At 39.7% G+C, this 27,870-nt stretch overlaps 1 protein-coding gene across 1 annotated transcript in view; it reads right to left on the bottom strand.

The window, feature by feature from the left end:
* The window catches only part of LOC131688740 (uncharacterized), a 342,957-nt gene that overhangs the window by 26,270 nt on the left and 288,817 nt on the right, over positions 1–27,870 (bottom strand). Inside the window, 2 exon segments of the mRNA XM_058973225.1 lie at positions 3,901–4,049; positions 4,220–4,411. Coding sequence (XP_058829208.1) covers positions 3,901–4,049; positions 4,220–4,411 — 341 coding nt within the window.

The following is a 27,870-nucleotide window of genomic DNA, read 5'->3' as shown; positions in this document are numbered from 1 at the left end:
TTTAAAAAAAAAGTGTTGGAAAATTGTTCATTTGTGTAACAGTATATAATAAAATGTTATTTTTATTCACACGAAATTTAACTTTAAGAGACTCCTCAGAATGTAATGTTTATGAAAAAATCAACTTTTGCATTTTCTATTAATAAAATTCCGTTTATTTTAAGGCAAACATTATACATTCAAAAAAGGTTCTACTGCAGTAATAGGAAAACTTTTATTTTAGCAACCCTTCAGTTAATTGAAAAAAGGGGAATAAAAATATAATAAGAAATGAAGTTGCATATTTTTTTCTTTAAATTTTCAATGCTTTTGACATATGAAAATAAAATGGATGATTTTCGCATTTACGTAGTAAAACCACCTTTCATTCTTAATGGAATTTCACCAACAAAAATTTAAAGTCGAAATACCAGTACTCCTATATAGTAGCGCATATACAGTGAAATAAAAACATATTGTATTTCATCAATAAGAACGACGCCATATTTGACGAAAAAATTGCTCTATACATTACATCCAATCAGGTGTCCGGTCTCAACCGGTACAGAATTATTGAACATTAGAAAAACTGCAAAAAATGTATGATTTAGCATACAGCAGAAATGATTTTTAAAAATAGGGGGTTTTACGACCAATATATCTCAAAACTCTAACTTCCGCATTCTTCAAGAAACAGATGTATTCTCATTCAAAAACTAAGATTGCTCCCTTTAAAAATGTATGAAGTATAAAAAAAGTTATGTAGCATACTTTTTGAGAAAGAGTCCATTAAAATTGACTGTAGAAAAATTTACATTGAATTTACACAGCAATCAAAGAAGATAGAAATACGATGTTGAGGATCGAATGATAGAATAATCATCCAAATTTGGACCCCTCCTTATTTTGGACGCTTTCATACATTTGTATCCTTTACTGCCAATTATTGCAAATTCGTTTGGTTTGACGAAGATAAATATATTCTTTGGATTGTGTTTAAGTCCCAGCATAATTAGTTGATTTCTAATTCCTTTAAATTAGTCAAAATTCGCAATTGAAAAATTGATATCGTATACGATTCATAATTCCACGATTACCAGCAGAAATCGGGAGAAGTGATGCACTTTTAAATTGGATTTAAGAGAACAAATTTATTGTTTTTAAATGATCTAATAATTTTGTCTCTATTTGGATCTTGCATTTCATGTATTTGAAATGGTTAGCTTGTGAATTTTTACTTAGAAGTATCAAATAACTAGTCCAAAATATGTCGTAAAATAATAGCGTCAAAATATTTCGGACACAGCTAGATTTTCTTTCGTAATAGCAGTCTGTTTATCAATTTAGAATAATCAAAATTATCACTTCATCAATTATTTTTTGCGGTGCGGTTGCGGTAAAACCGCGCGGTGAAAGTTCTTTCCCGCACCGCATCTGCGGGAAAAAGCGTCTCACCGCACCGCAGATTTTGCGGAGCGGATGCGGTAAATACCGCGCGGTTGCGGTAATTACCGCAACCGCGACGAACCCTAGTGATCTCACAGTAGTCCCACGCTGGTGGCGAAGTTTTCTTTAACAGGAAATCGTGTGTCAGCCGGGTATGCCCTATTCGTAGCCGGGTAAGCACTCGCTGTTCGGCCGAATTCTCGCGGTCACTTCACTTCACTCCACTTCACTGTGTCGAATTTAACTTCACGAAGCTTTACTTCAGTGGACGCTAACCACCGCTGGTACCACTGATTTCGGATAGCTGTTTTTGTTTGATTAACGGCGTCTGCTCCGGAACGGATAAATCTGGTGGGGCAATGCCCCTGGCTTCTGCTGCAAGTCGGTCTGCCTCTTCGTTACCATGTATAACAGCATGACCCGGAATCCAGCACAGCTTGATTGGACGGTTTCGAAGCATGTTCTCAATCTCCACGGGTGCTAGCTTCGATTGCTGATAGACAGCAAGCCGAACCTGACATTATCAGCAGGTCTCTGGACGTATGGTACGCAGTTAGCGCTGTTCTTATTGCGAAAGCTATAATAATAATGGCTAGGATTGGGCTTGTGACATATGCTCCGGATGCGAATCTTATCATCCTGTTGTATGCAAAGTGCGAGAGTTTGGATGACGGCATCTCCTCCTCTGATTACGAGCCCCATGCCGTAGAGCAGTCGAGAGGTAACAATTGCTGACCCGATTTGCAGTAGAGACGCACGATGACCACGAGGTAACTTGGCACCGATCATCATCCGATCACAATACGCAGCCTGGATTCGCACGCCTTCTTCGTAATTTTACAATGCGCTTTAAAGTTGAGTGGTTGGTCGAGATTAACACCGAGGGTTTTCAGCAGCGTATGTGTCTGAACGGTACACTATCTACCTTTATCGCTTGCGTGGGTTCGCGGCGGGCATTCAGGCTGCAATAGAAGATGCTGAATTTCGTTGCGGATATCGTAAATCCAACACTTTTCGACCATTTATCGATGGCTTCCACAGCGGATTGAAGTTTCCGAAGGAGCGACTGGTTTTTCTTCCCCCATACTATAAGCAGAACGTTGTCAGCGTACACCAGGATCTGTACGGAACTCGGAACCACGCGAAAGATAGGTTGAATAGCCACGAGAAACAGCGTAACCGAAAGCATTGAGCCCTGTGGCACATCATTTTTCAGTTGATGTGCTGGCGTCAAGTGCCCCTCCACGTTGACCTGAAACGTTCTTTCGGCCAGAAAACTGTTCATCATTCTTCCACGTAGCTGCCATTTCCGTAGTATTCGTAGGATTCCATATCTCCAGGTGGTGTTGTATGCCTTATGTGGCATGACTAGCACAAAGTTAAAAAAACCGCACCAGTGATCATCGGTCCAACATGAAAAAACTAACAACGCTTCGGCATGCGGGGTACACCAACGAAGATACAGCGATAGCTTGCGTAAGAGAGAATACAGCACTGGTAGATCACGCAGCAGAAACGGGACATACCTTCCGGCTAGACAACCTAAAAATTATCGACCGTTCATTCAAAATTAATAATCTGCCAATCCTAGAAAGTTGCCACATTAGGAACACACAACACACAGTAAACAAGCGTACAGACACAGCCAATCTGCATGTAATTTATGCTAGGATTCTTCATACGATCAACGAAAAGAGAGAATCAAAACAAATCAAATGTAAATGCACAGTCAGCAACGACTATCGACAGGAACTCAGAGAGCTGAAACAAATCTCATATAGGTACACGAGCAGTAAGTTTAAACACACACCAACATACAGCCATGTATGTACTCTGTCAGCTGGTTGAAATCTGTTCAGCCCGAATTTCGAGCTAAAAGAATAAGCGTTTCGATCTCAAAATCGATGTGGACACGATCGAAACGGCGAAATGTAAGTACGCGGAAAGAAGTGTTCTGTGAAAAATGATTTTCTAAACGGGTAGTTTTGATTTCAACAGTTGGATAGACAAATGACAATTGCTTGGTGCAAAACAAGACATCGGACAACAGAACACACATTATCGGTAAAAACAATTAAAAAACAATGTAACAACAGCACAATAAACTTCCTTTCTAGAATCCTTGAAACAGGTCCCAAACGGACCGAAACGTCGGATAAAGACAAAATAGTGTTTTTGTATACCGCAGACTGCATAGCCGAAACACGTAACCCTAAATTTGCTTCACGCAAAGTTCTAAAAAAATTCGCAGTAGAAGTATTTATTTCACGCTGAAATCTTCACCGCCCCCCTTAAACTAATTTAAAATCATATTTTTTTGTTTTTCATCTTCTAGTTTCTACCGTATATGGTTAAAAAATAGGCTATTTTCGGCTAAAATAACAAAGTTTATTCCCTATATAACGATGCTAAGACCACCAGTTGTTTTATTCCCTCAAAGCTGTATTAAAATATTTCAAGATGATCTAGAATTACCTGCGTCTGTCGGACAGGTGATGGACATGGTGATGTGCTGGCTGATGATTGGCTTCTTTCAATTTCGTCTGGAAGGTCCACCGATCCAGTTTTCATTCCACGATTCGCGTACAGGAATTTGCGCTGCTTGCCCGACGGGCTTGAAGGTGCTGTTGATTGACAATTAATTGCATTAGAAAGTTATCTAGTTCACAATATGTCAGCGATGCAAATAGCTTCATCCGAACGGTGTAGCAAATGAGTTTTACAACCACTAGACAGCTGCATTTATCAAATATTTAAAGTCGACTAATGGTAGCATTCGATTTTTCATACTTACAGTGTAATCTACTATTGTTTGATGGTGGCGTGCTATGTTCTAAGTGACCCCCAGAACCTCCCTGGCCTGCCTGAGCCGATGGCCCTGGGTAACGTCGTCGCATTTGCCCATGCAATTCGGACGATTCTGGTGAGTCCAGACTGAGTGATTTCATTCTAAGGTTCAGTTTTTGCCGGCGTGGTGAATGAGGTGCTACAACAATGTTCGCATGAGATTTTTAATTAATTTGATTATTTGTTTGTTTCATGCATTTAAGGCTGTGAACCATACAAATAGAGGCTTTACGGCTAATACACACATAAAAACATTCAATGCACAAAAAGTAGCAAAACTATTACAAACGATACGTTAATATAATATAACACATTATATATATATATATATATATATATATATATATATATATATATATATATATATATATATATATATATATATATATATATATATATATATATATATATATATATATATATATATATATATATATATATATATATATATATATATATATATATATATATATATATATATATATATATATATATATATATATATATATATATATATATATATATATATATATATATAATGTGTAATGTAATGTAATGTAATGTGGCCCTTGGGGCCGTGAAGTAGTTGTTGTGGGTCCGCCAAGAAGAATTTATTTTCCTGGTGCATACTGGAATTTCAAATATCCGAAACGGACCGGGGAGGGGTCTGTTGCAACCCAGTGTGAATTCGAAGAGGTCTGTGTTACGAAAAATGTTGAAATCGCTGTATTATAATATAACATAGTCTAACATGCACAAGGCATGCTAATGCAACAACGGAAACAGTATCGACATTGACAGAATTTTAATTAGAATAAGAATAGATTATAAAAGGTATAAATTGTTGGACAAGGGCATGGTTGGTAGTGACTTATTGCAGCATTGCGTGCTACGTAGCATTACATTATTTAAATTTAAGGCGAGTTTGCGGAAAGTTTCATTCAATATTCAATATAAAGGCGTGCGCCGCCGCGCCTTCGATGTCAGGTAAAAAACATCAGCACGCCGGCGTGTTTACAAAAATTGCAACCAGCAGCGTGCAGGCGCGGGGCGGCCCGACAACGTATCGGCGCACACCTCTTATTTAATATACAGTACAATTCAATAGAAAGGCTCTGTTAGTAGCTTTAAAAGCATACTAGGGTAAACAGGTCGAATACGCCCCCCTTAAGCAAAGATAGCTGTATTTCAACATTCGACACTATGATCTCCGCACCATCTACTCTAATTTATTGTTATATTAGTTAGAAATTAGCACCCGTTTCATTTTTTTTATTAAAAACATCCTGATTCAAATATTATTAAACATTTTTTTAAAGATTTCTAAATTCTAGTTTTTTCTTTCACTCAGGGCACAATGCCCTCGGTTACAGTGTAATATGCCCCACAACAAGAGGATGGTATGCCCCACAGCAATCGGTGAGTATGCCTCAATGGGCGGGGCGTTTTTGTCGGCGATGAACTGTTGTGAATGCATGAATAATGCTACACGCACACATAATTTTAAGCCAAGCTAAAAACTAAGACTGTAACTATAATATTCTAGTAAGCTACTCGAAATAGTTCTATCAAATCTGACTGTTTTTAATTGGTTGTAATACTATTGGAAAAAGTGGGAAATTGCATCAAAATGGCTCTTCTGAAGCTTTTATGTATATTATTGTTTTGCAACATATTAAAAATACCAAGTTAACTTATTACGTTGATTTCATGAAACGATACTGTTATCAGTCATGTTTACTTTTTAGAAAATTCATGAATTCTGGGAATTAAAGAGGGGCATTTTGCCCCGGTGGGGTGTATTACCCTACTAGAGAAAAATCAATTCAAATCACACAAAAAATATGCTAGCGAGCAGTGCACGAAGAAAAAATGCTTGGAAACTTCTCAAAACTACTTTCTCCCAAAACAAACCATTATTGGTTTGACGGTTATTTTCTAGTGATTATTATCCGAGTCCTTTTTAATTTCTAAAAGCGGATTAAATTTTAGGAAAATAACATATATATTTTACCCATACTATTAAAACCAACATAAGATTGAATTTTAAAAATATTTGTCGTGTTTAGCTCGATACAAACAAGAAATTATGCTAGCGAGATATTTTTATTAACAAATGCCATTAATGTAGGGGGAACTGTGCCAATTCGGACTTAGTAAGAGTTATTGTGCTATAGAATGAAACTTTGTCAACCCATCTGCAAAACTCTTTTCTACAAGCCTGACCGATTGCGCCCATTTTTTTCTCAGATCGCTTTTAGCTATGTTTTATCAAAGTGCGTCCATGCGCTCTATACCAAGAGATTGCAATAAGTTCAAATTACCCCCACTCTGGCCCAATTCGGACAGCCCCCCTCCCTGGTTCAATTCGGATTAAATGTTTTTTGGCAATAGCATTAAAAATAAGTCATTGCAGTATGTTTCGATGCAATTTAATAGGCTTTGAAGAAAATTTGATGGACGAAGCGAATAGACGACTCATTAAACTTGAAAAACTCTTCCACTGCGGTGAATGTCCGATTGCATGCGGCAATCGGCTCGTTGGATCCAAACCAAGTACGATGGAATCTTTGCTGCAGCAGTGTTGTATTTCGAAATGTTCTATTTAGATCGAAAATTTACTTTCAAGCTCTGGAGCATCCATCTATTTAAGGTAGATTTCTTAATACCATGCGCTCAAAGCGTTTCTGCACTCGTTCGATTGAAATGCACCAGGTTACTTGATTGGAAAACGGACCATTGAAGCGTTTTCGAGGATAGGGCGGACGACTGAACAGTACAGTGCCTTCAGACAATACGCAGCTCATTCGTTATCGAGCACTCAGTCGAGATAGAAGTCTTTTGTTGTCGGTCCGTAGACTCTATACCGACAAATAGTGCTAATCCGCGTTCAAGGTTATTTCGCACACTCTACGCATAGTCGAGGTTTCAGTATTTTTTTCCTTCTTTTGTGTTTCTGTTTCTGAGTATCGTTAGCCGGTCAGTGACCAGTGAACCAGCGTTCTTCTAGTAAGCCGTCTGGATACCGTTACCTACACAAGTTAAGTATTAGTTTACGTTTCCCCTTCTTGGTTGTCTTACTAACGTGCACTGGGTAATAGGCCTGTGCAAAAATGACTTCCCCTGACGGCGGTTCATCTCAAGGTAAGATGGACATCGAAACAAAATCGACTCCCCGGCTCAAAGTATATCCAAACTCGGTCACTCGTAATCATTTTTCGGACCAAAGATAAAAAGTGTTTGAATCTGTTGCAGATTTCTCAAGTTCTGACGGATCGGTATTCGGACGTGACAGAAATATCAAAAATTCACCCTGATAAGCTTCGGGTGGTTGTTAACAGTTTGACTCAGGCAAACGATATTGCTGGCTACGGGCCCTTTACGAAGGAGTACAGGGTGTATATTCCAGCTAACAGGGTTGAAGTCAGTGGGGTCGTTTCCGATTGGAGTCTGAATTGCGAGGACCTGCTAAAATGTGGGACTGGCTGTTTCAAAGACCCCATGCTTAAGCCAGTGGAGATCTTAGGGTGCAAACGTTTGCATTCAGCATCAGTCGCAGCTGACGGGAAGAAAACATGCGTCAACTCAGACTCTTATCGGGTGACCTTCGCAGGTTCTGCTCTACCCAACTACCTCCTCTTTGACAAGGTTCGTCTACCTGTTCGCCTTTTTGTGCCGCGGTCATGAACTGTGCTAATTGCAAACAATTGGGACACACAGCCCCATTGTAGCAATAAAGCCCGTTGTGGGAAATGCGGTGGGAATCATACGGATGATTCCTGTGGTAGAGATGTCGAAAAGTGTCTCTACTGTGGGGGAAACCCACATGATCTCCCTTCATGTCACGCGTACAAACAGTGCGAGGAGAATCTTAAGCGTTCCTTTCAGGGACGCTCTAAGCGATCTTATGCAGAAATGCTTAAGATAGCTACGCCACCTTTCTCTACGAACATGTATACCAACTTGTCTACCGACGAAGGCGACTGTGATGAACCCCAGGAGGGAACATCTTCTACTGTTCCTAGAAGCAATAGAAAAAGGAGGAACATCTCCTCTCCCAAGCTTCGTCATAAAGGCCAGAAGGTGTCTCTTCATGCCCCCCCCCCCCCCCCTAGAATAACTACTCGAGGAAGTACTGGTGAAAAAACGAAGCAAGTCGCTCCCGGTCTCAGTAATCTGAGCTCAGAAAAGGAGTTCCCAGCACTTCCAGGAACATCAAAAACTCCAAGTGCTCCCATATCTCAGCCAGAGAAAGAAAACAGCGCTAGCTTAATAAATTTCTCTGGCATTGTGGACCGTATTCTTACAGCTTTAAATATTTCTGACCCCCTTAAAAGCATCTTGATCTTGATAAGCTTTCTCCCCGCAGTAAAATCATTCTTGATGCAGTTCACTGCGAAATGGCCTCCTTTCAGCGTTTGTATCCTTCGATGGCTAATTCATCGAACGAGGTCACTGATTTAATCACTGTGCTACAGTGAAATTGCAGAAGCATTATCCCGAAAATCGATTCGTTTAAAATCTTACTAAATAATTTGAAATGCGATTATTGTGTGTTTGGTAGAACAATTTTATTCGAAAAAAATCGGCATCGCTAAAACTTCAACATGTATTCTATCACTTTCCTTTTCATTTGAAAGTAAAATTAAAATATTCTGTCGGGGGCTCTAGAACAACTTTTTGTTTTAAAGTTTTTTTTTGTTTGAAAACTAAGGTTTTTCAATGAAACTAGTTCACATTTTTGCCCCTAGGTAGTACTTTAGGCATTCAAATATTATCGAAAGTGAGAATCTGATGGACAATTTCATTGTGTACAACTTTGTAGAAAACTACAAAACTACGCCGGAGAAAGCTATTAAAGTGATATTTTAGGAGCAAGGAGATATAGAGAAGAGTAGATAAAATTTGAACGAAATTAAAACACCAAATGCAGCAAAATGAAATAGTTTTTTTTCTGTCATAGATATATTTGCTTCTTCTTTTTTATTTCTTCACTCATTCTTGAGTATGCTTTATGTAATCTTGAATCAACCTTTTTGCTCGTTTGCATCTTGTAGGATATATTTGGCTTAAATTTTAACTTTATATTTGATCAAACTCGATTAGATATTCTCATTTGAATTGATTTCGATTGAGAATACTGATTGACAGTTTCATGAAGGATAGAAAAATAATTCGATGAGATTTATGTTTAAGTTTGTTAACTTTTGGAACTCGCTGTACATTGAACAGAAATCGCAATAGTAAATGAGAAATAAAGGTTTTGTCTATTGTACGAAGATAGCGATTTCAATATAATATCTACAGATTTTGAACTGAACTTGCAACTCTGTCTTCATAATATGTTTTCTTTGCTCTTATCCCATATTATGAGGGAAATCGTCAATAAACAGACTTATATTACTATGAGAATTGACTGAATGTATGGTCCAGCCTGATATTTTCTTGTTCGTTTTCTGTTGTGATCCGTGTTCAACGAGTAACGACTCCGGAATTTCTTCTTAAAGAAAATTATGAAACTTGGTTTTGTTCTTTTTTCTAAGATTATGTGAAGTGTGTTCGATTTGGAAATAAAATTTGAGGACAAGCAAAAATCTGCATTATAAATTCTGATGAAATGAATCTACCCCAAAAGATAACAAACATGGATCCGAAAATCGATGAGCTTTTTTTTTCTCTTTCAATCATCTTTCTTTCAATGTTGATAAAGACAAACAGGATTCTCAACCCAAAGTTCCAACAAAATTCGTCGTTTATTACAATGACTCGAACTGTCTACACTGAAGTCTTTTTATGCGGTTTTTTATGCGACTTTTTTATGTGGATTTTCAAAGTTATGCGGTTTTTTATGCGGATTTTCAAAGTTATGCGGTTTTTTTATGCGGATTTTCAAAGTTATGCGGTTTTTTAATGCGAATTTTCAAAGTTTGGCGTTTCTTTTTATGTAGCTTCCTTTTAATTTCTAGGGCATCACCTGAAGCGACTTTTATCGAAAGATAGATTGTCGTGCACATGCTTAAACAAAAGACATAAAATGTTCATATTTTTATTTTAGGTTATAAATTACTAGTCTTTGGGTTAAGGATATGAGAAGCATTCTTGATGTAGTGAAAATAAAAACAGAAAATGACTGAATACCTTTTTACCTTTATCATAATAAAATTTAAGCAATCGGTCGGAATTTCGACTTTTTAACCGAGGCCCGCAGAGCCTCGCCAACTCAGTTCGGCGAGATCGGAAAAAAGTCTCTGAGCGTGTATTTTTTTTTAAAGCTTTTACGCCAACCCGGCACACGTTCAGTAGTTAGACCATACTACCGATTTCGTGCATCGTGTGCCAGAGTGAGGGACTCTGAACAGAGAAGATAACTCTGAACCCTATTCCTATAAACTTCGCCAAGAAGTCCGACATTTGCCTGATCCCCCGGATTCCATTTGAAATGACTACTTTGGGGGGAGGCGTGCTAATGCACTTCACTTGATTCCAGGTCTAGCTGGTCGGGCTAGATTTCGCTTGTCTCGTAACCACCATATCAGTCCTGCACGGCATGATATTCTACATGCCTTCCTCTCTACGTTGACCAGTTGGATGCCGTGGTCGATCCAGCGATTCCAGTTGGAGGGTGGCTTCCGGTTCACTGGTGTCCCAACGACCAGGGTCTATCGCGTTCGGTGCTACTCGGCGTAGTTCCCAACGGTGGAGCTAGCCTACCTCGGCGGAGAGTTCCCCGACGGAAGAATGTCTCCTGCAACCGTTGACGGACACGTTATTCTTCCTTAGATGCAGTCCGGCAATATGCCGAGGTCAGTCCAGCGATTCCCGGTGGAGGATTGCGTCCGGTTCACTGGCGCATGATTCAAGCCGGCGATTCGCTACGGACTACTCGGTATAGTCCCCGACGGTGGATCTTTCCTACTCCAACGAAGAGTTCCCCGGCAGTGGAAGATCTTCTGAAACCGATACTACCCGGGCAGATGCCGAGGTCGGTCCTGCGATTCTGGGTGGAGTGTGACTTCCAGCTGACAGGCTCCCCGACGAGCATCTGCCGGAGCTACTTCCCGATCTATTCTAATTAGTCCCCGGCAGTGGGCCTAGTCTACTCCGACGGAGAAATTTTTCGACGTTGAAATTCCTCTCAAAATCGTTATCTCGATGCTGGTCGGTTAGGTGCCGAGGTCAGTCTTGCGATTCCAAGGAGTCACGGTTCCGACAGTATAAGTCATTAAGTGACTTTACGCTTGTCTGGACATGCCGCAGACTCAGGTGATTCGCATTTAATGCCAAAAGATCCTGACTTCTGCATTGCAGAAGAAAAAGAGTTAAGTAGGCGGGGAACCCTAAGCTTGCTCATATGACCCTACTCCACGCTTTTCTCTAAACTTTCTTACTTCAAATCCTTGCTCTTCCTTGAGTACTATGGCGCTTAATATTGAAAAATATTTCACACCTTGTGTGTTTTTTATGCGGATTTTCAAAATTATGCAGTTTTCTTATGCGGATTTTCAAAGTTATGCGGTTTTATGTTATGCGGATTTTCAAAGTTATGCGGTTTTTTTTATGCGGATTTTCAAAGTTATGCGGTTTTTTTTATGCGGATTTTTTTATGCGGTACGTATCCCCCGCATAAAAAAACTTCAGTGTACTTTAGTTCATTCAAATATAAAGCTTTGAATTTAAGCCAATAGTATTTTACCAGGCAGGATAGGATCAGGAAGAAGGGTCATTCTAGTTTACATTCTAGTTTACATTAGCATTAGCTAGCGAGAAAAGAAATGAAAAAGGCATGATAAAATCCGTTACTTCATTAATCAACATGTAGAAAAGGTGTAAGATTATCGAATAAATTTGATCAACACCTTTCCACACCTCCTTGTTCATAAAGCGTCATTTTCGCCCAACACCTGAAGAAATCTGAAAATAAATTTTTTCTGCTGAGAATAGGACTTTGTATACAAATTTATCTGAATTTACTGTTCATTTAAACCCAACATTTTTTTTTGTAAGCCCTTGTTAATCGACTTCTTAATACATAGGCGCACGCCTAAAAACTGATAAAATTTTAATAACTTTCTCGGGTGATTTTACATCGATTTATAGCATTCTACGAAGTTGTAGACAATGAGATTGTTCATTAGATTCTCACTTTTAGTATTTTTTGAATATCTGTAATACCAATTAGTAACAAAAATGCAAAAAGTGCTATTCTTTCAATCGAATCGACCTCCCCTCGACACCAGGCATTGAAGTTGTCGCTTGCCAAACCAGAATTAAAGACATTGCTTACACCTACATCCCCCCTAGAGCCTCAGTTAGCCACCGACGGCTTTGCGATATTACGGAACTCCTCCCCGTACCGAGGCTAGTTTTAGGTGACTTCAACTACCACGGAACGGCATGGGGTTGCCTTCATGACGATAATCGATCCACCCTACTCCATGTGTTTTGCGACAACTTCAAAATGACTATTTTGAATACGGGTGAAATGACACGGATTCCTACCCATCCAGCACGTCCAAGCACCTTAGACCTGTCGCTCTGCTCGAAATCGCTGAGGTTAAATTGCATGTGGAAGGTAGTCTCTGATCCTCACGGCAGCGACCATCTGCCAATCGTAATTAATATTGCTAACGGGTCAGGGCCACCGAATACAATCAATGTCTCGTATGATCTCACACGAAAAATTCATTGGAAGAGCTACGCGTCCGCGATATCCGACAAAATCGAGTGCACCCAAGAGCTTCCTCCGGAGGAAGAGTACGGGTTCCTGGGTGGCTTGATTCTGGATACCGCGATTCAAGCTCAGACTAAACGCGTACCAGACGCGAAATCACGCAGGCGTCCTCCCAATCCATGTTAGGACAAAGAGTGCTCAGACGTGTACGCGGAGAAGGCCGCTGCGTATAAGACCTTCCGGGACGACGGGCTGCCAGCTAGCTACCGATAGCGGAAACGCTCATGAAGAGTTTGATGAAAGGTAAAAAACGTAGCTACTGGCGCCGGTTCGTCGACGGACTAACGAGAGAAAAACCTAGAGGAGCACTCTTTGAAGTACGGCCCGGCGCTTACGAAACCGAAACAGCACTAACGAGAGCGTGGAATATTCAAACCGTTGGATATTTGATTTAGCCAAGAAGGTTTGTCCGGATTCCGCCCCGGCACAGAAGATCTACCGCGCAGCGTCCCCTCACGATAACGCGAACGAAACACCGTTTTCGATGATGGAGTTCTCACTTGCTCTCTTGTCATGTAACAATAAAGCTCCTGGGCCAGACAGAATCAAATTTAACTTGTTAAAGAATCTGCCAGACTCTGCCAAGAGACGCTATTTAATAAGTTTCTTGAGGGTAATATTGTCCCTCATGACTGGAGGCAATGGAGGTCATCGCCATTCAAAAACCAGGAAAACCAGCCTCTGACCCCAACTCGTATCGACCGATAGCGATGCTGTCCTGTATCCAAAAGTTGTTCGAGAAAATGATCTTGTTTCGCCTCGACAATTGGGCTGAAGCTAATAGCTTACTGTCAGATACACAATTTCGTTTTCGCAAAGGCAAAGGGACGAACGATTGTCTTGCGTTGCTCCCAACAGAAATTCAAATGGCTTATGCCAGCAAAGAGCAGATGGTATCAGTTTTCCTAGATATAAAGTGGGCTTTTGATTCAGTTTCTATCCAAATTCTTTCTGAGAAGCTGCACCAGCATGGTCTTTCACCGGCTCTAAACAACTTTTTGCTAAACTTGCTGTCTGAAAAACATATGCATTTCTCGCATGGTGACTTATCGACATCACGAATTAGCTATATGGGTCTTCCACAGGGCTCATGTCTAAGCCCCCTTCTCTATAACTTTTACGTGAATGACATTGACAAATGTCTTTTCAATTCCTGCACGCTAAGGCAGCTTGCAGATGACGGTGTGGTCTCTATTACAGGTCCCAAAGCCGTCGATCTGCAAGGACCATTGCAAGATGCCTTGGACAATTTGTCTGCTTGAGCCCTCCAGCTGGGTATCGAGTTCTCCACGGAGAAAACTGAGCTAGTCGTATTTTCAAGGAAGCGTGAACCAGCGCAACTACAGCTTCAATTATTGGGTCAAACTATTGCTTAGGTTTCAACTTTCAAATATCTAGGGGTCTGGTTCGACTCTAAAGGAACCTGGGGATGTTACATTAGATATCTTAAACAGAAGTGCCACCAAAGGATTAACTTTCTCCGTACAATAACTGGAACATGGTGGGGTGCCAAACCAGGAGACCTGATCATGCTATACCAAACAACGATATTGTCGGTGATGGAGTACGGGAGTTTCTGTTTCCGCTCCGCTGCGAACATACATTTCATCAAACTAGAGCGAATCTAATATTGTTGTTTGCGTATTGCCTTGGATTGCATGCACTCGACACATACGATGAGTTTAGAAGTGCTGGCGGGCGTTCTTCCGCTGAAAAATCGATTTTGGGACCTCTCATATCGATTGCTCATCCGATGCGATATCTTGAACCCGTTAGGAATTGAAAATTTCGAAAGGCTTGTCGAGCTCAATTCTCAAACCCGATTTATGTCCTTGTACTTCGATCACATGGTACAATATATCAACCCTTCTTCATACTATCCCAACCGTGTCAATCTCTTTCATGCTTCTGATTCAACTGTATTCTTCGACACATCCATGAAAGATGAGATTCGTGGAATCACGGATCACATACGTCCGCAAGTGATCCCAAGCATCATTCATAGTAAAGTTCGAGAAGTCGACTGTAATAAGATGTTTTACACCGACGGGTCAAGCCTCGACGGCTCCACTGGCTTCGGTATATTCAATCAAAACCTCACCGCCTCATTCAAACTCAATGATCCTGCTTCAGTTTACTTCGCAGAACTTGCTGCTATTCAGTATACCCTTGGTATCATTGATACTTTGCCCACCGATCATTACTTTATTGTCTCGGATAGCCTCAGCTCAATCGTGGCTCTCCGTTCAATGAAACCTAGAAAGCACATTCCATATTTTCTGGGGAAAATCTGGGAGCGCCTGCGTGCTTTGTCTGTAAGATCGTACAAGATTATCTTAGTTTGGGTTCCCTCGCATTGCTCCATTCCAGGTAATGAAGAAGCGGATTCTTTAGCTAAGGCGGGCGCTTTACAAGGTGACATATATGAAAGACCAATTAAATTCAGCGAATTCAACAGTATCACTCATCAGAGAACCCTCGAAAGGCAAACTGCACGGAGCAATGGTGAACTGGGAAGGTGACTACTTTCGATAATCCCTAAGGTATCAACGAAACCTTGGTTCAGGGGGATGGATATGGATCAGGATTTCATTCGCGTGATGTCTCGGCTCATGTCTAATCATTACACACTGGACGCTCATCTACGGCGTATTGGGCTCGCGGATAGTGGTATCTGCGCTTGTGGCAATGGTTATCACGAGAACGAACATATTGTCTAGGCATGCGCCGAGTACTGTTCTGCCAGATCTGAGCTATTCGATTCCCTTCGGGCCCGAGGAAGATCATCCAATGTCCCGGTTCGAGATGTACTAGCAAGTCGCGATATTCTCTACATGTCCTTTATATACACGTACCTAAAAATCATCAATATCCAAATTTAAATGCCCTTATCTTTTCTCTTATCATTCCCAGAAGTGCCCTCTTCCGCCTACCGTACCCCAACGATGATCTGATACCACTCCAAGACGAGACAAAACATCTGTCGAATGACCCAACAACACGAGACCTACAGTACAACATCACACGCGCAACGCTGTGTGTTTCCTATCCGTATATGAACCGTACTACGAAATCGTCTGGAGGAACCCCTGCCGGCTCGAGGAAACCCGCCCGACGTCCCAATACATGATGCATCCGTTCGAATCTGTAATCCTGGCCGTTGATTCCCGATGCCGGAAACTGAGTTTTTATCTCGCCCAACCACCCCCCCCCCTGTAAGCCTTGTCCACCCTATCTTCTATGTCTCTGATACACAGATGTAAGTTCATATAAGATACACAGATGTAAGTTCATATAAGAAAGCGATGGTTAAGTTTTTCGTTTTAAATAAATTTCCGAACAGTACAATTTCTAATAGCGGTTTAATCTGTTTCGAAAATTCCCAATAAAAGCTTGAATGATCACTGAGAACTTAATATGAACCTTTAGGAGTACTTTTAGGTATTATCCAAACTTTTGGTTGCTTGGATAGTTTCCGTACCGTTGTAGTGGCACATGGACCGACTTTACACAAAAAGCATGAAAATTGGTCAAAGATGACCCTGCTTGATAACAATGTACAGAAACAGGATTGTAACATTTTACATATGGACTGGCGAACTGGCGAACGTACATTCTGTGCATACTATAATTTTTCGAGCTCTAGTGGAAACGGCAGGTTTGGTTTATTGTTTGTGTTTGAAAACTTGTAGATTTGTTTGTTAGGTACATGATAGTCATTTGGCTCTGTTCCGTGTACATCTTCAAAATACTTGCATTTTCCCTCATCTTGTTGTGCAATCGTATGGATTTATGAAACGTATAGGAATCATCATTTCATATTTGCCTTTTTCATATAAGGAATGCAATCACTTTGAAACTCGACTTGTCAAGCTAGACCCGGAGTGTCGAGTGTCATATACCACTAGATTCAGTTCGTCGAGATGTGAAAATGTCTATATGTGTGTTTATTACAGTAAAGTTGAAAAGTTTCAAAAGTGCATTGACGCTGGCTGTGACTCACTTTCGTGCATAACCACTTAAAACAGTCCTTACTTTTCTTCCTTCCTTCTGCCCCACGAGACTGCATCAAAGCGTTATATCGTAGGGAGACTTATTCGGTCTTGATATACATTGAACTAAAAAAATAGCATGATCACTGGCACAACCTAGTGGTAGAGTTGAAAACTATTTGGTCTTTCACAGCTCTTGATCTTCCGAACAGGTTTTCCGAAGATAGATACCCTGTACAAGATCGAGATCACGAGATATTTCTTTTGTTGAAATTTCCATTTACTTGTTCCATTTACATGATTTTAACAATCTATTTCAGCTTTAATGGTGGTACTTAAGGTATGTCTTTGTATAAAAATGATTATATATTGTCCAGGACAAGTTATGACAAAATGATACAATAGAGCATACATTCGAGCCGTTTAGCTTCGATCACCTATTCGGTTAATCGCAGTGGGGAACTTCCGTGAACCATTTGGCTCCCGTTGTCATGTGAGTCATTTATTCCTCGGCGGCGGAATTTCTCCCGATACCGATGCCCGTTGTGTGAGTCACTTAGCTCCCAGTTTAGTCGCAATCTACTCGGATAGTCCGTAAATCCTACTCAAATGACCAACCAGTACTTGGCGATGTTGGTTCGGCGATACCGGATGGAGCGTAGCTTCTGGTTCGCTAAAAACTTGACGACCAACTGCTGGCGCTTCACTCGATCTAGTTCCTGACGGTGTAACTAGTCTGCTCACGGGCTTCGGCCCGGCGATTCCAGATGGTTCGTGGTGCCCGGTACACTGGCGCCTCAACCAAAGCTGTGGTTAGTCTCATAGTCTTCCCCTTAGCATAATTGTCGTGACTTTAAAAGTTCGAGTCGATGATATGTTCTCCGACCGCGATTTTCGCCTGTTGGCGTCTTTCGGCTGCTAGTCAACACCTGGTGGGTTACTTAAGAGCTCCAATTATACAGTGCATTATATACCGAACATCTACGGAATCACACTGTGCACTTGCACTCATCGTAAGTGACAACATATGCAGTTAATCCAAGCAATCTTTGACTCTGACTCTTTCAGGTTTCAACTGTCCTACACTGCCCATGATCGCATATCAGTCCCATAAAGATAGGAAATCCCATAGAAAACGGGACAACTATGCGATCAAGGGTAGTACAGGTAATACGCGATTCCTTTCTAGACAACAGTTCAGACATTCACAAACACCAACTCTGTTTTATGATGGGCAATCGTCTCTTTTTCAGCGATGTATGAGAGGCTGGTACTGGGTCCTTCCACTCATGGCTTTCGCCATCTCGATCAGCTGCTTGTCGGTAATTCGAGCTTCTTCTTCGTGATCATCCTCCTCACTGTACGGCGAAAATTGGTTCAAGTTGCGGGGAAAACCTTTCGATGGTGACTCTAGCTTCTCCGGACACCTTTCAGGTGGTGCAGCTGGGCCTTTTATCTTTGCCATGCCAACTTTGTAGGCGTCTCCTCGGGGATTCGCGTTGGTTTTGTGGCAAAGCTCATCAATTCAAGCTTACTTGTTCAGCTCGACTGCTTTGTTAAAAGGGGCTCGTGCAGCTCGTTTCCCTCTTTCGGTGTCACCACGAGCACCCTAACTTCTTCTCCAATGTCGGAATAACTTATACGTAAATCGGTAATCGTCGTATTACAGCCGACGATCGTTTCTCGGTCTCCATTTCTCGGTATGGTCGCATTACACGCCCTTGTTAGTACTACCATTAACTCGTTCGCATTTAGGTTGAAGAGGATACCCCCAAATTTAAATTCTTCGACGGACACGTCCTTGTGAAGGATCGCTGTTATTCACTTTCACTCGTTATTCAAACCGTGTCCGGTTAATGCTGTACCAGATCGCTTGATGGTCGCTGTAGGTATATCCTCGCACACTTTTCATCTTTCCTGTCAATCCAAGGCTACAAACATTAACATGGATAATGGATTTCCGGCTCTCCCTGCGGTAAGTACTGATGGTACCTTTGTTTGTAAGATCTACATTTAGCTTTGCTAGAGCCTTCTTGATCGCTGAGGGTCAGACAAAGTCCTTTTGATTCCAGCGTCCTTCTCGACAAGTTCCCAGTTCTTGGAATATTTCAGAATTAAAGTCTCTTTGGTTCCTTGGAAAACGGCTAATTCGATTTTCACAAGCTTAGTCTTAAATGGAAGGTTTAATAGCAGACTTTGATGTGGTGAAGTTCATACGAATCGCACATATGGGTGCGGAAATACGATATGAACACTGCGATCCCATATTAAATCTTTAAATTTCAAAAGCCTTTTGGTAAATCTCATGCATATTGAATATTAAACCACAAATAAATCGCCAGGAATTTTATGTGAATTCAGATTGTTTCCTTATAGAAATTATTTTAGAATGCAACTACCGATCTCTATCGACGGTTGCGTTTAAAATGGGATCGATTCAGAAGTCGATCTGTTAGCCTTGCCATGAGATGTTTGTTTGAGAATTCACGAGCGGCTCCTTCCTTCCGCGAACAGTAAACGTTTCGTTTGATGTTATACTGGATCGACGATTTTATTCGGACGCCTTATCTACCATATTGACCATTCTTGGTCAAATTAAAAAAAATCATGGGAGGGCAATTTCCAAAACTGCTAGAACAGTTTTCAATGACAAAAAGCAAGACTCTATGAAAGCTATTGTTTTTTATAAAAAGTGACAATTTTTTTAATTGAGGTTGTTAAAAAAATTATTTGCCCCCTTGACTTTTTCCAGCAATTTTTGGGGGGGGGGGGTGACATAATTGGGGGGGGCGAGGGTGACATGATTTTTTAAAAAATTGTAATGGCCTATTATAAAAAATTGTAATGGCCTATTATAAAGAACACACAAAATGACCCGTCCCCCTAATCTTACGAATATTATATTATCCCCTCTTGTATATGTATAAGTTAGCTGCAAAGTTTTTTTTTAGTTTCATTATATAAAACAAAATAATATTGAAATATGAAACCCCTTGGTTTTGAGAAATTCAAAATGTAAAACAATGAAAAAATTGCACCTTTAAGCTAACGCAAACGTGTCTTATCAAATAAACAAATGGAAAAAGGGCAATACGCATATTTAAAATCCTTAGAAATCTTGGAAATACTTCTACTGATATGTTGCTTTTGAAATAACCAGCGAACTTTGCAAATCGAATGTCAGTTTCGCGTCCTACAGCACTCCCAAATCACACACCTGTTCGACTATTATTAGAATTGTACCGTTAATACTTTTTTTATTTTATTATAGAGGTTTTAACCTTATGGTCATTCGCCTTTTTTCGGGTTAGAGAAATCTCTTTTTGAAAAACCTCAACGCTATGTGCGAAGCTGGGGCTGTTAATACTATAATCGAATGACACCTGGCATAAAATACGATGGAACGTAATCACTTGACAATTTGCCATGTTATTAACAAGCTTATTTCTACCACACCAATCTACGAAAAGTTGCAGTAAACTTTGTATGTGCCAACATCACAAGGTACAGCTTCAAGTCGTCAGCATAATCTAATTTGCAGACAGCTCTCAGTAGAAATGCGATGTCGTTTAAAATAGTACAAACATCAGAGGTCACTTCTGGAAAACCAGACTTATTACGACTACACATGGGGAACGTGCCATTAGAGCCAACGTGTTCTGATTCCTGATTCCTGCATCCACCAGGCTGTCGTTGGAAATCTTTTTTACCCCGATTCTAATTTATCATCATTTTTGGATTTTGGTTCGTGAATTTTCATAAAATTTTATACCAATACAATGAATATGCATTTTTAACAATATTTATTGTATATCCTTTTTGAGATCTCAGCCTTACTAGCGTTATTCCAAAGCACGAAAACAAACAAGTCTATCGTACTTCTTTATCGCTTTGCTTGGTAATGAAGTATTTTTGGTATATTTTGACGTTATTGATTTCGACGAAAATAAAATATTAACAGCTTCTCCGGTGAGAAGGAAAAAATTAAAATTAACTTATCGGGAAAATTGTTCTCACGCTATTTGTGGAGACGGAGAATTTTGCGTTTTATTTTATCTCGAAAAAGTTGGACATCGGATAAGCTTCTTCTGGCGTGAGTGAGTGAGAATTAAAATGCCTTTAACTAATGGTTAGTGCGTTAACGTTACTTTTGTATATTGTGCGATATTTTGCGTCCATATATTCTGATTATAAATCATGCAACTAGTAATTTTTGCGCCGTTACCATTGTAAGCTAAATTTGATAAAATAAATCAAATTTTCACTAGAAGTTTGAAATTCTAAAGTTGCTCTTGACGATGTCACGAGTAAAATATAAAAATGAATTATATGAGAAATCCTTTGTCTCACTACTATGTGGATTACTTAGTGATTTGTGTATTCATATACCAACCAACATCTAATGAACGGCTGAACGCAGCGACTAATTTAAGTGGTAAATACATCCAATCTTGAAAAATTTCCGCTTTGGAGTGAACATACACATTTCTTTTTGAGATACAGCTATATTCCTAAAATGTTTCCAGAATCGACTTCCTGTGTTTTATAATATAATTATATGAACGTAGCGCTTTAACTCTTTCAGTTAAAACTAGATTCGTTAGGATTGGTTCAGCTGTAATTGCACGACATTAGTATATATACATACACAAACACACACTTACAGATATTGTCCCAATTTGTCGAGCTGAGTTGAATGGTATGTGAAACTCGGCTCACTGGACCTCGGAAAAGTTTTCAAAGTTTGAACGAATCCTATATATTTCTTTTGTAGAAATGTAAAAATATCGCATCAAAAACTAGAAATAATTGCAGATCTTTTACTCCCATTTTCTCTGTGAAGTGAACATTCGACGAATAACTTTGGTATCATTCCTAATAGCAATTTGGTAAAAATTTATGTAAACATATAACCATATTGCATTCTGCTTTAGTGCCAATATACGCAATACGATATTTACATTTTAACACAATCCACACATTCTATTAGAAGCGTGGACATTGAAGTGTTTTACATTCTTATCTCAATCGATATAGAACCATGGGCTGTTGGTTGATGGCTTTGTGAATATCTTTCATTGCAGATGTTATGGAAGACTGTTATTACTCAAAACTATGTCATGATGATTATAGAGTGTTGATATCACTCAACCATCTACATTCTCAAACCCATTTGAACACATTAGTTAGAGCCGCATCTGCTATTTCCATTCAACGCATTATCTCAAATGGTCGGATGAATAAGGATGCGTTGGATTTTCACTTCGCTCAAGCGCGAATATTTAACATTTTCCAAGCCACATTTTTTTTATTGCACTGCTTCTTACAAACAAATAAAAGATGTTAGATACCAACAGAGGATTAAGAGAATTCCAATCATTATAAGCCGATTTATCAACGAAATAGTGACATCCTGACTAATGAGATGGGTAAGCTCGTCTATCCTACATGTTTTGGTGCATTATTACTATCGCCCAACAGCATCGAAAATAAAATATTGATAACAAAACTTTTCCCTACTGAAAAGGTAAAGAACAGTGTGTGCATATGTTACCACCGAAGCCATGCGTTGGTGTTTGACCCCGACAAAACCACCAACAGCTCCCGAAAGGCGAATGGAATGTAAATATGGTTTGCTGCGCTCCACAAGCCATACCCGTCATCCATTTCTATGAATTGAATCGTTATTTTATGTGGATTCACCTACCCCTAACTCCTATTTGCCCAGGCAGTTGACAACAGCTTCGAGCGACCTAATTTCGCTAATGAGGGATTGTTGTCACGGGATTGGCACTTATTGAAAGTTGAACACTCATCCCATTGACTTCGCTTGACTCGTATAATCACTATGTTTGATGCCAAACCAACTTGACCAAGTGTTGATCGGAAACTCATTAATTTGCGATGATATAAGCCATTCAAAATTTATTGCAAATCATTCTGGCTCCTGTGTAGCCCACCTGACGCGACGGGAAAGGGGTGAGTGCATAATCTATTAATAACATAGAAAGCTACTGAAACAATGCATTGTTATCTACGCATAGAGGAGTGAATGTTCGGTTTGTCGTATCACCTGCGTGACAGCACTAGTAATTGTATAAACCTTTTCTTTTCAATCAGCAAACGTGATTTTTCAATGAACAGTAGTGCCCGCAAAAGCGAAGGATAGAAGTAGCAAATCACATATAGAGGGGAATGGGGTGAGTCAGGCACGACATGTTTTCACTTGCAGAGCTTCTCTTAGAACATAACATGATATAATAAGAATTTTTGACAGCTTGTTTTTTTTAAGAGATCGACAAAATAGGTAAGGTGTTATTCACAAACTGTGGCAGCCATGACACACAACTATTGACATGTATTAAGGAATAATCCATCTGACAGTCCCGTGCGCAGAAAATTTTCAAGTGGAGGGTTTTAATTTTTTTTTCATTTCTTTTTAAGATATTCAAATTTGGAAAAAAGTCGCTGGGCCTGGAGGGTCGAGTGTTGTGTACCAATCTACTCAGTTCAACAAATTGGCTAAATATTCGTTATCGAGAAGGAATCATCAACAGACACCGCTGCCTGCTAGCTCATGGTAGTGTTGGATTGGTTTGTAGTAGTTAAACCGCTCCAGCGGCAATACCTACGGAAAATTCATGCGGTAACAGTTCATTGGTAACATAGTGTCAATTAAAAATAATCAAAATATTACACCGATCGTAGCGTAATAGGGTAAAATTAGGCTCATCACAATTTGTAACAGTCACAGTGGCGGAGGATCCTGGGGGTCCGGACCCTCTCCGAAAATTTTCAGCTTGTTGAGAAATTATGAATTAGTTTCAATTTTATATTAGTTTCGGACTTAAAATCATTTCAAACCAAATTTGACCACCAGAGCTAATTTTATTTAAATGGGGTTTTTACGCATAACGTATTGAGCAATTTTCATTCCAAAGTCAAAATTTCGGACCCCTCCCGAAATTTTTTTCTGGATCCGCTCCTGGACAGTCAAGTTTCGACTTTGAAACTTTGCAAGGACTATCGTTTAATTGGCAAGCGGATAGAGGCTGGGCGAGAAATCGATACGGAAACAAAACACATAAAGCAAACAAGCAAAGCGCGAGAATTTTCTCGATTTTACCGTTGCTATCATCTCGTGTTTTAAAAAAGTAGAGCGTAATTAAGTGCTTGGTGCTTTGTTTTCGCTCGGCTTGGTTTCATCTTCCAGGGAAAAAATCGGTGGGCACTAGAGAGCATTTTATTGCTAAAGTGCCGCTAATTAACCTGGAAGTTTCACTCCAGTGTAGAGTAGAAGCGCGGTGGAAATCATCGTAGGAGATAGAGTTTCTATATAGAACAACACCGCAACGAATTCAATAAAACTATTCATTCGTCCGAATGCAACAATGATCCTGTTTTTTCATATCCCGATAATTAGGAATCCCTGTTCCGTTTGCGGCGACTCTAGATAGTCGAAGGTTTTGTTAATATTATTATTTGAAAGCTGCATTTGAGCTTTTATAGTACTTGAAGTATTATTATTAAATCAAATAAACTACATGATTTAGTGAATAGTTATAAAGAACTTTTTTACATTGAAACAAACAATATAGTTTAATGTAATTGATAATTGCAATAACAGGATAATATCGCCAAATCATCTAGAAATGAGAGTTCCAGTTCTTTTGCCAAAAGGAGCAAAAATGTTCAGGACTCTGACCATAATTTTATTATCATGTCGTTTGCTTTACACATAACAACTTTTTAGAAAATAGTAATGATTTGAGAAAAAACGGGTTTAATCTATCTATCAGTGCAATGAGACATTTTTTATAACTCTCAAAACTTTCTCTTCGGATAATATATCGATTGAGAACATTTAGAACGTGATATTTCGTAGTTTTTGATCATACATACTACGTGAGACAGTGGCAGAGTTTATAAAAAAGATTGCATCAGCATTGGACATCATCAGTGCGAGAAATCTCGAAAGTCGAAGTAAATTACTGCTAAAGCGAATGAAAATAACCTTCAAAATAGACGGACAATTGATATATTGCTAAAGCTTTATGCATAAAATATTTAAGTTCTCCAAGCATTGCATTATTTATAGAAACCTGAATTTTCTTTAAGGAGCTATATATTTTTGATGGGCTAAAGTTTTAGAAAATATAATATTGTATTACATATATTCCCCAACAGCATTTACTCAAAATTCCATGGAAATTTCTGAGAACTGGAAATGAAATTGCATCTTTTACTATTTTATTAGGGATGATCCATAAATGACGTAGCATTTTTTGAGTGATTTTTACACCCCCCTCCCCCATCGTAGCATTTCGTCACAAACCTCTAAATACCCCCCCCCCCCCCTGGTAATAACGTAGCTTGACGGTAACTCTGCCCCCCCTTTTCCCCGTAATTTTTTAAAAATTCTATTCTATTCCCCTTTAAAAAAGCTACGTAGCATGACATGACCCCCAACCCCCCTGTCGTCACACATCATCACAAAATACAAAACTCCCCCCTACCCCATATAATGCTACGTCATTTATGGATGAGCCGACAGCATAAGTCATTAAATTGACTTTACGCTTGTCCGGACATGCCGCAGACTCAGATGATTCGCATTTAATGCCAAAAGATCCTGACTCCTGCGCTGCAGAAGACAAAAAGCTAAGTAACCGGGAAACTCTAAGGGACCATCCATAAATGACGTAGCATTATATGGGGGAGGGGGGAGTTTTGTGTTTTGTGATGATGTGTGACGACAGGGAGGTAGGGGGTCATGTCATGCTACGTAGCTTTTTTAAAGGAGAATAGGGGTTGACCTGATGTCACGAGAATCGTACCCGTTTCCTCTAACTAACATCGTTTTTGATTTTTTTAAATTTTTCACGGGGACAACGAGGGGGTGAGGGTTACGGTCAAGCTACGTAATTACCAGTGGGGTATATAGAAGTTTGTGACGAAATGCTACGATGGGGGAGGGGGGTGTTAAAAATCACTCAAAAATGCTACGTCATTTATGGATCATCCCTAAGCTTGTTCATTGACCCTACTCCACGCTTTTCTAAACTTTCTTACTTCAAATCCTTGCTCTCCCTTGAGTACTATGGCTCTTAATACTTGAAAAATACTTCACCTTCCAGTCCCTTGCTAATTATATGTCGTTACAATATAAAAAGGGAAAAATATATTACAATATAAAAATCTGAAATAAACTTTAAGCGTAAAAATCGGACAGAGATCCTTCAGCATAAGAATCGCTTAAAAAATGTTCATCCGTAAAACTCGGCAAGAATGAACCTCCAGTATAAAAACCGGTTATAAATAATTAAATAGCTCGTAGGAGAATCAGTATGTCTTGATATTCAAGATTAAAAGTCGGCTAATAAAAGCTACTATGTAAGAATCGAATATGTTTCTTTCCGGTGTTTATACTGAAGGTTTTTTTAACCGACTCTTACAAGGGAAGGGATCCGATTTTTATGCTTGAAGTTTATATCCGCTTTTTTATTCTAATATATTTGAAACGTGTTTTACGAAGTATGTTTTATTCTTGCGACTTTTATTTTCGGTCGGTCACCTATGAAGTGTATGCGTGCATACTTCAAAATTTTAACGCGATTGTGTCGATATCGAATATTTCGAAAAGTGATATCGTCCTGAACAATTTTTAGTATTTACATTCGCCCAGAACATCGTCGAACAGCGATGAAGGCATACGTTTCTGTCTTCTTGTGTTTCTCAGCAAAGGCCGAACATTTGGAGTTGGTCGGCGATCTAACTACATCTTGTTTGATTCAACCAGTGCGCATGTTTGTGTTGTGGCGGGGTTGACTAGGTGCACCCCATTACGGTGGGTTGTGGAAGGCAGCTGTGCGATCAGCAAAGTGGAGTATTGTCTACCGAACGTGGACTTCGGAGAAACACCAATCAACCGTCTAAAACATTGGCAAGCTATGCAGAGGAAGGTGCAAGATTTCTGATAGCATTGGCGGCGCGAGTATCTCTCTCAGCTTCAAGGACGATCCAAGTGTTGACAGCCACCAGTTACTATTGAACCAGGAAAACTCATCGTTGTTCACGAAAATAATTTACCACTGATTCGTTGGTGCATGGGGCGTATTCAGGAGACTTATCCAGGCCGCCATGGAGTGGTCAGAGTGGTGACACTATACACTTTGAAGGGTGTCATCCAGCGATTTGTTAAAAAGGTCTATCTCCTACCGATTGTTAATGACAGCGAAAACATAATGCACGACGAATCGTCAGTGGTTTCAGCGGATGTCGAGATGTCTGCGTGAAACCCACCATTGACATAGTTCTCGTTATCGGCAACTGGTAAAACCAGCCCCGTGAAAACTGTGTGTTGTCTGAAGCTACGTTTCAAATGTTCAAGGTCTGTTCACATGAATTGTACAACACTGTTTGAAAGTGAGATTCAAAATAAGGAAATATTAACAGTATATGAGAAAGCATGATTTTTCTTTCATTGCTTCTTCTCCATTAAAACCGAACGCTTTTATCACCTTTATCAAAATGAAGTTTGTTTGTATTCGACAAATTTCAGGTCGAGTTAACAACATTGACTTAAAGCGCGTTTGATGTCATTTTTGGCAACTAGCCGAGCCAGGAAGCCAGCTTTTTCAAAGAAACGTCAAAACATTCACTTACTTGGGTAAAACACACACGACCAACAACTGTGAGTTTTTTTCTTTCCCGCGTTTGGTGAGCGTTTTCAATTACAACGATTAAAAGAAACAGCATCGAGAATATCGAGAACCATTGTTCAATCAGTACTATCATCTATAGAAAGTGTACATAAAGAAGGCGAAAATGTGTATTGATTTTTTATGTGACTAGTTTTTAAGATTATTGTGATTA

The sequence above is a fragment of the Topomyia yanbarensis genome, chromosome 3 (assembly GCF_030247195.1).
Source record: "Topomyia yanbarensis strain Yona2022 chromosome 3, ASM3024719v1, whole genome shotgun sequence".
In the NCBI taxonomy this organism is placed as follows: domain Eukaryota; kingdom Metazoa; phylum Arthropoda; class Insecta; order Diptera; family Culicidae; genus Topomyia; species Topomyia yanbarensis.
The sequence above is the reverse complement of the archived record's forward strand: the minus strand, read 5'-3'. Positions and strand labels throughout refer to the sequence as shown.